General features: G+C 52.3%; 5 protein-coding genes across 5 annotated transcripts; 3 read left to right on the top strand and 2 right to left on the bottom strand.

Moving 5' to 3' along the window:
• Positions 1-209: 209 nt before the first annotated feature.
• AtWU_04169 (putative phenol 2-monooxygenase) lies at positions 210-2,217 on the top strand (the record flags this gene model as incomplete). The annotated part of the gene is made up of 5 exons (XM_035499280.1): positions 210-728; positions 776-1,663; positions 1,719-1,893; positions 1,941-2,057; positions 2,108-2,217. The coding sequence occupies 5 exons, from the start codon at positions 210-212 to the stop codon at positions 2,215-2,217; spliced, it is 1,809 nt and encodes a 602-aa protein (XP_035355173.1).
• Positions 2,218-2,451: 234 nt separating this feature from the next.
• On the top strand, positions 2,452-5,471 carry AtWU_04170 (NRPS-like enzyme; the record flags this gene model as incomplete). Its single annotated transcript, XM_035499281.1, has 3 exons — positions 2,452-3,220; positions 3,274-4,486; positions 4,553-5,471. 3 exons carry the CDS (start codon positions 2,452-2,454, stop codon positions 5,469-5,471), a joined length of 2,901 nt encoding a protein of 966 aa, XP_035355174.1.
• A 55-nt stretch (positions 5,472-5,526) lies between these two features.
• On the bottom strand, positions 5,527-6,168 carry AtWU_04171 (NUDIX hydrolase; the record flags this gene model as incomplete). Its single annotated transcript, XM_035499282.1, has 1 exon — positions 5,527-6,168. The coding sequence occupies one exon, from the start codon at positions 6,166-6,168 to the stop codon at positions 5,527-5,529; it is 642 nt and encodes a 213-aa protein (XP_035355175.1).
• A 1,199-nt stretch (positions 6,169-7,367) lies between these two features.
• AtWU_04172 (nonribosomal peptide synthase) lies at positions 7,368-10,064 on the top strand (the record flags this gene model as incomplete). The annotated part of the gene is made up of 2 exons (XM_035499283.1): positions 7,368-7,826; positions 7,890-10,064. 2 exons carry the CDS (start codon positions 7,368-7,370, stop codon positions 10,062-10,064), a joined length of 2,634 nt encoding a protein of 877 aa, XP_035355176.1.
• A 154-nt stretch (positions 10,065-10,218) lies between these two features.
• Positions 10,219-11,729, bottom strand: AtWU_04173 (MFS transporter; the record flags this gene model as incomplete). The annotated part of the gene is made up of 2 exons (XM_035499284.1): positions 10,219-11,460; positions 11,520-11,729. The coding sequence occupies 2 exons, from the start codon at positions 11,727-11,729 to the stop codon at positions 10,219-10,221; spliced, it is 1,452 nt and encodes a 483-aa protein (XP_035355177.1).
• Between the last annotated feature and the right edge of the window lie 1,261 nt (positions 11,730-12,990).

Genomic DNA, 12,990 nt, shown 5'->3' on the forward strand with positions numbered 1-12,990 from the left:
ATTGGTGCAGACGGTGCCCGAGGCACGGACACATGCCGCGCAGGTGCCGACCCCGGGATCGATTCCGGGGTAGTTCGGAATCGATCCCGGAGGCAATTGAAGTATGACCAGTCAGGCGCATTCCAACTCATCATATTTAGGATACTCTTCACCTTCTTTGACTGCCTCTTATAAAAAAAATCTAAACACAAAGAAGAATAACCCACAACATGACACAAAAAGTCGACGTTTTAATCTGTGGCAGCGGCTCCGCAGGTCTCTGCGCAGCCACCTGGCTCGCACGCTATGGCATAACCTGCAAAGTGCTTGAGCGGCGGGATGGCCCCATGACGATGGGCCAAGCAGACGGTGTGCAATGCCGTACGGTGGAAATCTTCGAGAGCTTCGGCATTGGCGAGGAGCTATTGCGCGAGTCGTACCATGTGGTGGAGGTCGTGTTTTGGGCCGATGATAGTGGCTCGGGAGTTATACGTCGCACGGGCAAGACAGCAGATACGCAGCCCGGATTGTCTCATCAGCCACATGTCATTCTAAACCAGGCGCGCATCAATGGGCTTCTCATTGACCTGATGAAGAAACATAACAACCAGGAGATCGATTACGGGTATACTGTCAAGGATGTTCGGGTTGATGAGAGTCAGCTTTCGGCGGGGCCGGAAGCTTATCCGGTTAAAGTCACGGCGGAGAAGGATGGGAAGGTGGAGAGTTTTGAGGCGAAGTATGCGTTGGTATGTTATCTTTTACTCTTTGAGAGGGTTATTGCTGATGTTATCAGGCATGTGATGGCGCACATAGTACGGTGCGCAAAGCGCTAGGATACAATATGATTGGAGATAGCACCGATGCTGTCTGGGGTGTCATGGACATGGTTCCACGAACGGACTTCCCCGATATTCGGAAGAAATCCAGCATCCGGTCCAAGGCAGGCAATTTGCTGATTATACCCCGAGAAGGAGACAGCTACAATCTGACCCGATTCTACATTGAGCTTCCGACTGGCACCAAGGCGAAGGATGTCAGATTGGAAGATCTTCAAAACGCCGCGAAGCGGATTTTTAGTCCGTACCAGATTGACTTTGTTGAGACGGTCTGGTGGTCTGCTTACGCCATCGGGCAGCGCCATGCTGATTTCTTCCACAAGGATTACCGTGTCTTTCTTGCGGGCGATGCCTGTCATACGCACTCGCCGAAGGCGGGCCAAGGCATGAACGTCAGCTTACAAGATGGTTACAATATGGGCTGGAAGCTTGCTTCAGTGCTAAAGGGCTTGGCGCATCCCTCATTGCTGGAGACGTATGTGCTTGAGCGGCAGAAGGTGGCTATTGATTTGATTAACTTTGATCGGTATTTCGCCAAGTTGTTCTCCTCTCAGGGGAGTGCAACACCCCAGGAGTTCCAAGAGGGATTTATCAAGTCTGGGAAATACACTGCAGGTTTGACGGCCAAGTATGATGAATCGCCTATTACTTCCGATACGGGCGTGTCGACCGAACTTGCCACGAACGTTGTGGTTGGAATGAGGTTGCCTAGTGCGCAGGTTGTGCGATTCTGTGACGCCAAACCGCTGCAGCTTGCTGCATCGCTCAAGTCCGATGGCCGCTGGAGGGTGATGGCGTTTGTGGGCGATCTCAGCGTGTCACAGAATATGGCCGCACTGCAAGCTGTACGTTAGAGGGATAATCCTTGCCAGGATGAAGCAGTATACTGACCGAGTACAGATTGGAGAGTATCTCGGCTCCGAGGACAGCCCTCTTCAGAGATTCCGCTCGAGAAGTGGCGAACCTGACAGCCTTATCGAGCCAATTCTCGTGGCACATGGTAAACGGCATGGCGTCGAGCTGGAACAGATCCCGCAGAGCTTCTATCCATTCACGGGGAAGAACCATATCAGAGGTGAGTTAAATGCCTCGGAAAAAAAGATCAATCTAACCGGGATGTAGATCTTCACAAAATATTCTTTGATGACGAGAGCTACAACAGAGGTCATGGACACCTTTACGAGCATCTCGGTATCAGCCCTGACAAGGGTGCTATCGTCATTGTCCGTCCAGATCAATGTAAGCCTCCGTCGTAACTAGCCTTGGAATGATCTACTGACAAACTTTAGACGTATCTGCTGTGTTCAGTCTGGATAAATATAGACGAATCGGCCAATTCTTTGAGGGATTTCTGATCTCGCAGGAGAGGCCGGAGTCGTTGACGGGAAGCAAGCTGTAGCCGCTGTACGCAGAACGCGCGTGCTCTGATGATGAGCCTCAGAATCGGCGTGCTTATTGTATAGAAGCGAGGGAGAGGGAGATACAGGCAAGGATAACCTGCCATCAAGTGGGGTTGGATATATCAGCTGGATGCTTTGAAAGCTATTTAAGCAGCATGACGACACCTCAATATCTATACAGCATAGACAGCTTCAAAATCTCATTATTCATTATCAACATACTGCAAAGCAAGATGGCTCCCCATGTTCTCGAGGGCAATGGCAAGGCTATTGAGCCAACATTCAAGTCAATTCCTGCAAAGGATGTGCCAGTGGCCACTATCGAGTCTCCCAGCACTGTACAGAACCTAGCCCAGCTCCTAGCCAAAGCAGCCAGCTCCAAAGCTGGACTCACCTTCTACACGCCTGGAGCAGAAGCCTCGCGTGTTTCGTACTCCGACCTTCAGAGCAAAGCCACGGAGAAAGCTCGGCTCTTAGGCCAAATCGATGGCATCTCCGCATCCTCTATTATCCTGCTGCACTTTGAGAACCATCACGACACAATCCTATGGTTCTGGGCTGCCACTCTTGCAGGCTTCCTTCCTGCCATTTCAACCCCCTTTGTGCATGATCCCGCGCAGCGCCTGAAGCATCTGCGTCACCTTAAAACGCTGCTGCAGGATCCCGTTGTCCTTACTACGGAGCGGCTTGTCCCGGACTTTCTGGACACTGATGAGCTTCGCGTGCTTCCAGTCGAAGTGCTCGACAAAGCTGCTAACTCCAATGGCATATTTGACACTTTGCCACTCTGCGGAGCCGAGAAGCAAGCACAAGACCCAGCAGTCCTCATGTTGACGTCTGGAAGTACTGGAAGCGCCAAGGCGGTTCCACTCCGTCATGGACAGCTTCTCACGGCACTGCAGGGCAAGAAAGATCACCATGGAACCGGACCTGGGGATGTATTTCTCACCTGGGTTGGATTGGACCATGTTGCTAGTCTTTGCGAGATTCATTTGCATGCAAGTATGTTCTTCACTTCTACCTTTATAACATAATAGCAGCTAACAAATCCACAGTGAGTCTGGGCGCCGACCAAGTGCTTATCCCAGCCTCGGAGCTGCTTCGCGATCCAATACGCTTCATCCAGCTGCTTGATTCTCACAAAATCGCCTACACATTCGCGCCCAATTTCTTCTTGACGCAGGTGCGGGACGCTCTCGCTGCCAACCCAACCTTCCAAGCGGATCTGTCTCGTCTCAAGAGCATCAACTCGGGTGGCGAGGCCAATGTCGTCGCCACTATCGACGGGCTGACTCGTGAACTGCGTCGATTTAACATCCAGCGCGAGGTGATTAGTCCTGGCTTTGGGATGACAGAGACATGTGCCGGATGCGTGCATGCACGGGCATCACCGTCCTACGATCTATCCAAAGGCCTCGAATTTGCCTGTCTCGGACCATGCACTCCTGGCATCAAGATGCGCGTGATGCGCCCCACGGCTAGATATGAGCCTGCTGCGCCTGGTGAAGTTGGCGAGCTTCAACTGTCTGGCCCTGCTGTGTTCACAGGATACTTCAATAACCCGGAGGCCACAGCTGCCGCGTTCACAGAGGACGGGTGGTTCATCACGGGAGATCTCGCCTGGCTGGATGACTCTGGATATCTGAACCTAGCAGGGCGGACTAGAGACACTATTATCGTGAACGGAGTCAAATGGAGTGCCACAGAGATCGAAGTGGCCATCGAAGAAGAGAACATCCCAGGAGTTGTGCCCTCGTATACCGTGGCCTTTCCTTGTCGTGCTCCAGGCTCCGCTAGCGAGGATATCGCCATTGTCTACTCCCCTGCTTATGCTGCTGACGACGCCGCAACGCGCTTTGAGACTGCCACCGCCATAGCAAAGACCGTTGCACTCCTAACGGGGCGGAAACCCGCCCATATAATCCCGTTGCCGGGGAAGATGCTAGACAAGTCTTCGCTGGGCAAGATCTCACGGATCAAGGTGCGGACCGCATTCGAAAAGGGCGAGTATGCTTCTTTCGAGGAGGAAGACCTTAAGATCGTCCAAAAGTACCGCGACTCCACACAGCGACCCGCTCAATCCGAGACCGAGAAGCGAGTGCAAAGCACCATAGCAGGACTCCTCAAGATCCCCATCGAAGACATCAATGTGGACATGTCAATCTTCGATCTCGGAATTACCTCGTTCAACCTGATCCTCCTCAAAGCCATGATTCAAGAAGCCGTCAATGCACCTGTAGAAATTCCCATGTCTGTGCTAATGACCGAGTAAGCCACTCCCTCGCCCATATTCAACCTTACCAAATTTCCCACATATTAACATTTTCTATCCAGTCCAACAACCACCGCTATCTGCGCCTCCATCGACAAACTCCTCTCCCAACCACCAACCTACAACCCCATCGTGCCCCTACAACCCAACGGCACCAAAATCCCCCTCTTCTGCATCCACCCCGGCAGCGGCGACATCCTCGTCTTCATCGCTTTAGCAGCCCAATTCCCCACGCGGCCCGTCTACGCCCTCCGCACGCGCGGCTACAACACCAACGAGCGCTTCTTCCACTCCATCCAAGAAACAGCCGACACCTACGCCCACTACATCCGGCAGACCCAGCCCGAAGGCCCCTACGCCATAGCGGGCTACTCGCTCGGCTCGACCCTCGCCTTCGAAGTGGGCAAAGTGCTTGAGTCCCAGGGCCAGGAAGTCCGCTTCCTGGCGAGTATCGACTATCCGCCGCATATCCGGCAGTACGTGCGCGGGCAGAATTGGGTTGATGTATTGCTTCATATAGCTTTCTTCCTGGAATTGATTGATTTAGAGGTTATGGGCGAAGCCGGTACCTATTTGCATAGCCTTGAGAAGAACAAAGGAGGGGAAGGGTTATCTCGCTACGATGCCCTCGTGCATGTCTTGAACATCTCTGATAAGGAGAGAGTGCGCGCACTAGCTCTCAACGCAGAGAGATTGGAACGAATCACGGACATCGGAGAGAATTTTCGAGTCCATGGCGAGACATACGAGCCGCAGGGAACGGTCGAGACATTGGATGTGTTCGTAGCGGATCCACCGAGCTATGCAGCCTTGGATAGACAGGACTGGGAAGAGAATAAGCTGGGGGCGTGGAGGGATTTCGCACGCACTGAGGTGGGGTTCTATAATTGTCCGGGCATTCATGCCACGATGTTGAACCCGGTACATGTACCGGAGTTTGTGAGGGGGTTTAAGTTGGCCATGAAGAGGAGGGGGGTTTGACCCCCCCGCCCCAGTAGTGGAGTATAAGCTGCTGCTTGATAGTATAGTCTGACATTCAACACGTATCTTTCCCTTCCCCTTTCCCTTCCTTCTCGGATGAAGTATACCACCTCCGATAAACCTCAAAAGCCCTGAGTAAATTCCGTCCCTGATCCCCAATAAACTTCATCCCAGAATCCTCATTAACAGCATCCCTAACTTCCCCCTCATCCACCCACTTAAAAGCACAATGCTCCTCCGGATTCAACATCACTTCCTCTCCCGAAGCAGTTTCAACTAGAAACCCCCATTTGATCACCTTCTTCTCTCCCTGACCCACCCCGGGAAGCGGTTTCCTCCACTCGTCAACAGCCACTAAATCCACTACTTTGGTCACCTGCAGCCCTGTCTCCTCGAGTACCTCCCGACATAATGCCTGGAGGAGGGTGTCGTCGAGGGAAAGGTCTGCTCCGCCGCCGGGGGATTCCCAGTGCAGGGGGTAGCTGTCTGTGGGGGAGCGGTGGAGGAGGAGAAGGTGTGGTTTTGAGTTTTGTTGGTAGGTGGTGATGAAGATGTAGGCGCCCACGCCGAAGTCGGTGTAGGTGGGGTAGTGGGTGGTGGGGAGGGAGGAGAGGGGGTGGATGAGGAAGGGATGGTTGTGGAGGAGGTGAGGGGATATTTGTATTTCTTGTTTGGTGGTGGGGTTGGTGGTGTCCATGGTTGGGGGACGATATTGGAGATTATATGAGGCTTGGGAGATGATGAGAGAGTGAAGAAGTTGTTGTTGATGTTGATGTGGTGGTTGTGGGGCAGATGCGGGTGGGGAAGATTAACTAGAACTACACAAACTAAGTGGAGAGCACAGCATCACTACTAAACGAAGTACTAGATACCATGAAGAAGTTGCTCGTTGGAAATTATCAGTAGTTCCAAGGGATTTTTGATGCCATGCTAGTGCTGTAAATTTTATATCTCTGGTACATTGGTTGTCTTTCCTGACTGTACTGAGAAGAATCCAGCGGCTTGTTACTATTAGCTACATCTGCAACAATGATCCACAAGCTAAATCTTCTGTAGATGTGTATCCGTCCGGCTGTAGGATATATTTCCCCTGTTAGGAAGATTGATAGTAATGTGTTCCAACAAAGTCTAATATGGTTGGAAACGGCGTCTTAGGGTAGGAACTGTTGTAGATTACTTTGATTATTATATAGGATCTGTGGATCTTCAGAATGTACCTATCTACTAGCTAAAATCCATTTTGAATATTACCAGTATTAAGTCTAATTCGACTACTAATGTCTTGTTTCCGGGGGCGCATTTCTTTATGTTGATTCAGAGACCACATTCAGATTACACTTTCTGGACTGGCCGTTCAACGGGGTGCTATCCTGACTGGTAAGATCGCAATGATTTTAGCGCATGATGGAAAATTGTGTCTCGGATCTACCTTCGAGATACATTGCAAATATTAAAGAAGCACGTTGATGTCAGAAACCACCACTAGTGCACTTTAGGAGTGAGTGTTCCAGTTACTGCAGACGAGCTAACAATCTACTATCGCATCATTTACACACCCACCCACGCTCTCACACTCTCAAAAAACACACGCTCTATCAATTGCTTCAGGAAGCTAAAGAATAGCTAAAGACATATACACGCTATTGAGTATCGCGGCGATGCGCCCAGCCTGTACCTACGCGTTCCGCCTCCCCCTAACCGCATGCAAGGAGATTAGACAGGGGGAATAACAGCAGATGTAGCTTAATTCCCCCCATGGATGGCGCCACAACACAAGAATCCTTCTCGGTATCTTTTTCCTCTTGTTAGCCTGCTTCTTTTCTCTAGTTTCCTTCTTTTTTGAGCATTCAGTCTATTATCTATCAGCAGAATTGGCATCCTGACCAATCAATCGAAATGGTTGGTAAGGTTGTGACCGCACCATGTCGATTTCCCAGCCTCTCTTCCTCTCCCTCTCCCCAGAAAGGTCGAGATGACGACGCGGTGCATACCATCGATATACCCCAAAGGGACAACAGTATCTCTCAATGGGGCCCTGATCTGGGGCCTAGGCTCCGCGTGATCTGGGCCATCATCCTCTCCGTGTTTGTCCACGATGACAGCGTGGTGATGGGCTACGAAGAATGTGCCGATACTCGGGACTCAGCATATCTATTGCAGCATTGCTCCTCCGTCTACGCTACTACAATTGACCGTGAAGACGACCTGACCGCTCTAGTTGGATCGGGACATCTGTTGGAGACTGATAGTCATGACCCCTGGGTTTTTAACACTGGGGTACTACTGCTGGACGGAAGGAATGGGAGAATTGACCTGGCTCCCAAAAATGGTTCTTCGCTAACAGACTCAGAGAGAGTGAGTAATGCAGCCTCCGTACCAAATTGAAGACCATCATACTCATATAACCTCCCACTCTAGTGCGATCTCATCCTTGGCGCAAACCGGGACCTCGCAGGACTGCGTCTCTTCCTGCGCTTCCGCACCGCATACATTTCAGAAACAATGGCCGGTCATATCGCCGACGCTACCCAGGAGATCCTGTATTCAGTCCGCCACGGCTGGCAAGGCAAGGTCAAAGACCTGAATCTCCTCTCCCGAGCGAGTCGCGACCAGATTCTATCCTGGAACACCCAGTCGCTAGAGGTGAGCCAGCAATGCCTCCCAGACCTGATCGACCGTGCCAGTAGCAAATACCCCGACGCCATTGCCTGCTGCACTATCAACGAACAGATTACCTACCACGAGCTTCAGTACTTCTCCACGACATTGTCAGACCACCTCCTCGCCGCCGGCGTGCGTCCGCACACCTACGTCGGGCTCATTCTCGACAAGACCATCTGGTCCGTGGTCATCATGCTAGCCGTACTGCGAACAGGAGCAGCCTGCATGCCTCTGGACAGCGCACTACCTCCCGCCCAAGCTTCATCCATGCTCCGTGAGGCCAATACATCCGTCATCCTCACCACCACCACCCCCTCCAAGCTCGAACCCCACTGGGTAGCCATGGCGCCCCAAATGCTGGAAATATCCGGACCGCTAATCCAGCAGCTACCGAAAAAGGCACTCCCAGCGTCATCCGGAGACATTTCCCCGACCCAGCCAGCCTTCCTCATGTACACATCAGGCAGCACCGGAGCCCCGAAAGGCGTGGTCCAGCCACATCAAGACATCGTAACATGCGTACAACAAATGGCTCAAGCACTGCAACTACACTCCGGCACCCGATTCCTCCAATTCGCCGCATTCAGCTTTGACCTCAGCTGCGTAGAAACCCTATGCACCTTATCCCGTGGCGGATGTGTCTGCATCCCAGGGAACGACGACCGACTACACCGACTCGCCGAGACAGGCACAGCACTCCGCATCAACACCGCGTTCCTGACCGCTGCAGTCCTAGCCCAGGTCCACCCGGACGAGATGCCCACGATAAAGACCCTCACGGTAGGCGGGGACGTCCTAACCGCAGAGCAAGTAGCCCTCTGGGCACCCCGAGTCGACCGCCTCAACGTCAGCTACGGCACCACCGAAGGCATCATGTTCGACACGCTACATGCGGACCTCACTTCCCTATCTGACCCCCGGAACATCGGTCGCTCGTTCGGCCCACGCACCTGGATCGTCGATCCAGCAGACCACAACAAACTACTCCCCATCGGGGCCGTCGGCGAACTAGTCGTCCAAGGTGGACGTTTATCGCAAGGCTACCTCCAGAGACCAGAGAAAACCGCCGCTGTCTTCATCGATGTCCCTGTCTGGGCACCAACACCAGCACCAGCACCAACGATATCGCGGTGCTACAAAACCGGAGATCTAGCCCGGTATCTCCCCGACGGCTCAATCTATCTCCTCGGCCGCAAAGACCGACAGGTCAAACTCCGCGGCCAGCGAGTGGAGCTAGACGATCTAGAAGCTCGTCTAAAGCACGCTGTAGATCTACCGCGAGGTATGGTCGTAGCCGATGTGATCGTCTTGCCGGATCAAACGAAGCAGCTTGTGGGGTTTGTCTACGATGACCGGCTCACTAAGCACTCTGCTGCTGATGCTGCTGCTGGGGCGCTCTTTGGACTCCCCACGGCAGAATTCCAAGCTATCATGGGTACCATGGTCCAGAAACTCAAACAATCCCTCTCATGGCTGTTCATCCCAACATTCATGTTCCCACTCCTGTACGTGCCGAAAACGCGTACGGGTAAGATCGACCGCACGCGACTTCGACAGGCTGCGGCTGGGCTGGCGCAGCAGGATCGTCTGGTGTATGCCGTGCCGTTGGATGAGGGGGGAGTTGATGGGGGCGATGTACTTGTGAAGGGGGATTACAGTGCGCAGGTGGATATGGTGTGTAAATGGTATGCGGAGAGTTTGGGCGTTGCGTTCGGTCTTGTTTTACCCAAGAGTAACTTCTTCCATTTGGGAGGGGATTCAATCAAGGCTATGCGGATCACGCGACTGGCGAAGGATTATGGGTATGATGTTACGTTTCGTGATATCTTTAATCATCCGCAGCCGGTGAGGCTTGTTGCTAATGTGCTGGTGACTGGTTCGGGGACGGGTGGTGAGATGATGACGACGGCGACAGCAACAGCAGTCCCTTAAGGATGTAGTGGTTGGGGATTGAAAAATTGACTCTGTTAGTTTATACCATAGATTGTTTGAGTAGAATTAGACAAGTACTAATATACAATTTTGCTGCTACTAGTAATAGCCTGGTATCTAGTAGGGGTTGACACGATTCGCACCTAGTAGTACTCTATACACGAGAGTACCGCACCATCTCCCTGGCCAACTCCAACACATTCCACCCCGACTTCTCCTCTGCTCTCACCTCTACCTCCATCACCTCCTTACACATCCCCGCTGTATGAGTGACAGCTCTTTGCCGCTGCTGCTGAACCTTCCAACCGCGCACCACCCATAGACACAACGCCGCTGCTACAAACACCATCCCTGCGAAGATCTGCACCTGTCGATACGCCTCCATTCCCTGTTCCGGTCGTCGCAGCGCCTGCGCAATCGCCTCTCCTGCTGCCCCAGGCCCTACCAGCACCAACCACAGGATACTGAGAGCCCCAGGTAGATCCTGCAACCCAATCACCTCCACGAACACGGGGGCCACTGTAGCAAAGAATGTTCCCGAGACCATGCCTCCCATTACTGCGAACAAACAGCACACGGCCATACTCCGAGCGGGAATCCAGATAGCGAAGCAGAACACCGCACATACCAGGGACAGGGCTGTGGCCACGTTCAATCGACCCAGTCTGTCACTGAATAAGCCGATAAGTGGCCGGCCGATACCCTGTCCCAGATTGTGCAGCGCGCCGACCACACTGCTCTGGCGCGCGGTCAACCCGATCGAGATGGCAAAGTTGGGTAGGCTGAAGTTAATGGAGACGAAGCCAAAGGTGCTGAAAATGGCCCAGCCGATAAGGAGTAGAACTTCAAATTTCTTTAGCAGAGGAAAGTTAAATGCGACATGTCGACTGGCGGTGGCTTTGTTGCGGTCGCGGAGGAAGGCCGCGCACACGAGGTTCACGACCAAAGAGATGATGGCTAACGTTCGGAATGTCCAGGGGAGACCGAGATTCTCGATCATCGCTTCAATCCCAAGGGAGTAAATGAGACCACCGGTTCCGGCACCAGCGGCGGGAATGGCGTTTGCAACGCTGCTCTTCTTGTCGAACCATTGGGGCGGAACGCCAAGATAGGTCATGTAGATGATGCCCATGCCGACACCGAAACAGACGCCCTCGGTAAGAAAGAGTTGCCATACGCGGGTGGTAAAGGAGGCGAGGATCAGTCCGGCTGTTTGGATGATGATTCCCGTGATAATTGTCGCGTGGGTGCCGTATCGGCGGATGAGGAACACGGTGACGGGTGCCATCAGGTAGGCGCAGCCGATAGCGAGACCGCCGATAAAGGCGTAGGCGAGTGAACTGGTGCCGGGGTAGATGTTGTTGTCCATGTAGTAGGACAAAAAGACGCCATAACTCTAGTGCAGTTAGAAGATCTGTTGCCGCTTTGCTAGTAGCTCTGCTGCAGTGTACTCACCCCATTGATACCCCAGGTGTGGACTTGTAGCCAGAACACGCACGCAACGATCACCCATCCATATCCGCCATCTGGGGCGGCATCGATATCAATGCTCAACTTGGGATTCGTGACCGAATCATTGCTCTCATGGTCACCATTGTCCGTAGAAATATAGTCCTCGGATGACTTGGTGTTTGTTGTTTCTTGGGTTGTCTGAGTTGACTCCATCGGACCTCTGGTGATAAGACAGGGGATAATCACCAAACACAAGAAAAACCGAGCACTTTCCAAGTCCCAACCGGAAAATTTATATAACACATCCAATGCAATGGGGGAGCACGATACACGCACGGCATTTTAGCTATCAATTCTCCCAAGGCCAAAGAGAACACTACCAGCGGGGCACTGGAATGCGGCCGATCCCCAACAGGGAAGAGTGCCACGCTGGGCAAAAGCTTTCCCCAACTCCGATCAAATCTCGACCCGGAGAAATACATGATCTATCCATCGCCAATCGCAAGGGAGGCAACAAAACGGGTTGCTTGCGCAATGTACCAAAGTGACCGGATTTTCCCAGGCCTATCTTGCCCTTGTTGGTGATGCGGTATGGGATGCGAAGAATGCTGCTGCAAATCCTCCATCTGGAGTAACGGCATCCCTTGCGTGACTTGCTCTTTCGGGGTGTTGATCGTCCAGTGGAAACCAGATGATTGAGGATGAAACGGTGATCAAATTATAACGAGGCACAAACGTGTTCTGTGGATGATCGCTGGGAGACGATCTTGTTGGGGAGCTTAGCAGGAGCTTCTGCTTATATCAAGGTACATCGTCTTTTGAGTGCTTATTATGCAGCGTTGCCCAGCCTTTGTTGACTATGAAGTCATCACTGCAGCCTGGCGAGAAAAATGCGACGATCCCCACTAGTTGTTGAACCGGAAAAGCATCGACAGAAAGACCAATTGGACAAATGATAGTCTTAAGTCTGGCGATAAGACGCCACCCCTAGATGCTGGCTGGAATGGTACCGTGATGTCGGTGGCGGGGACAGGTTATAGATAGCTCACGCTGTGTCTCCTGAAGCTAGAAAAGGACTTGTAAGCTCAGTCTGAAGTTGGAAACTGGTTTATCTCGATCAAGTCGCATGATCACTGGCTAAATAGGGGTTGGATAAGCTGCATAAGCTTTTGGCACGGATAGTTGGATCATGGGTTTTGGTCAGCGAGATGTTTTTTGAAGGAAGGGTCAATCTGCGATGACGAAGAGAGCTTCCCCGGCTGTGGACCATGTGCCTTGGATTCGCTGGATACGTTTTCCCTGATAGTTGCGTACATTCTAGCGGCGCCGCCATCTGCCACTATTAATAACCTTGAATTATGTCTTCGTATGCTCCAAAACCAGTCTCGTGTATACGTAAATCAACCTTATATAGATAAAAAATATGGGCGTGACAACAGACATATTCGAAAATATGCCACAATACCATTTGAAG

The sequence above is a fragment of the Aspergillus tubingensis genome (assembly GCF_013340325.1).
Source record: "Aspergillus tubingensis WU-2223L DNA, scaffold_6, whole genome shotgun sequence".
Lineage (NCBI taxonomy): Eukaryota > Fungi > Ascomycota > Eurotiomycetes > Eurotiales > Aspergillaceae > Aspergillus > Aspergillus tubingensis.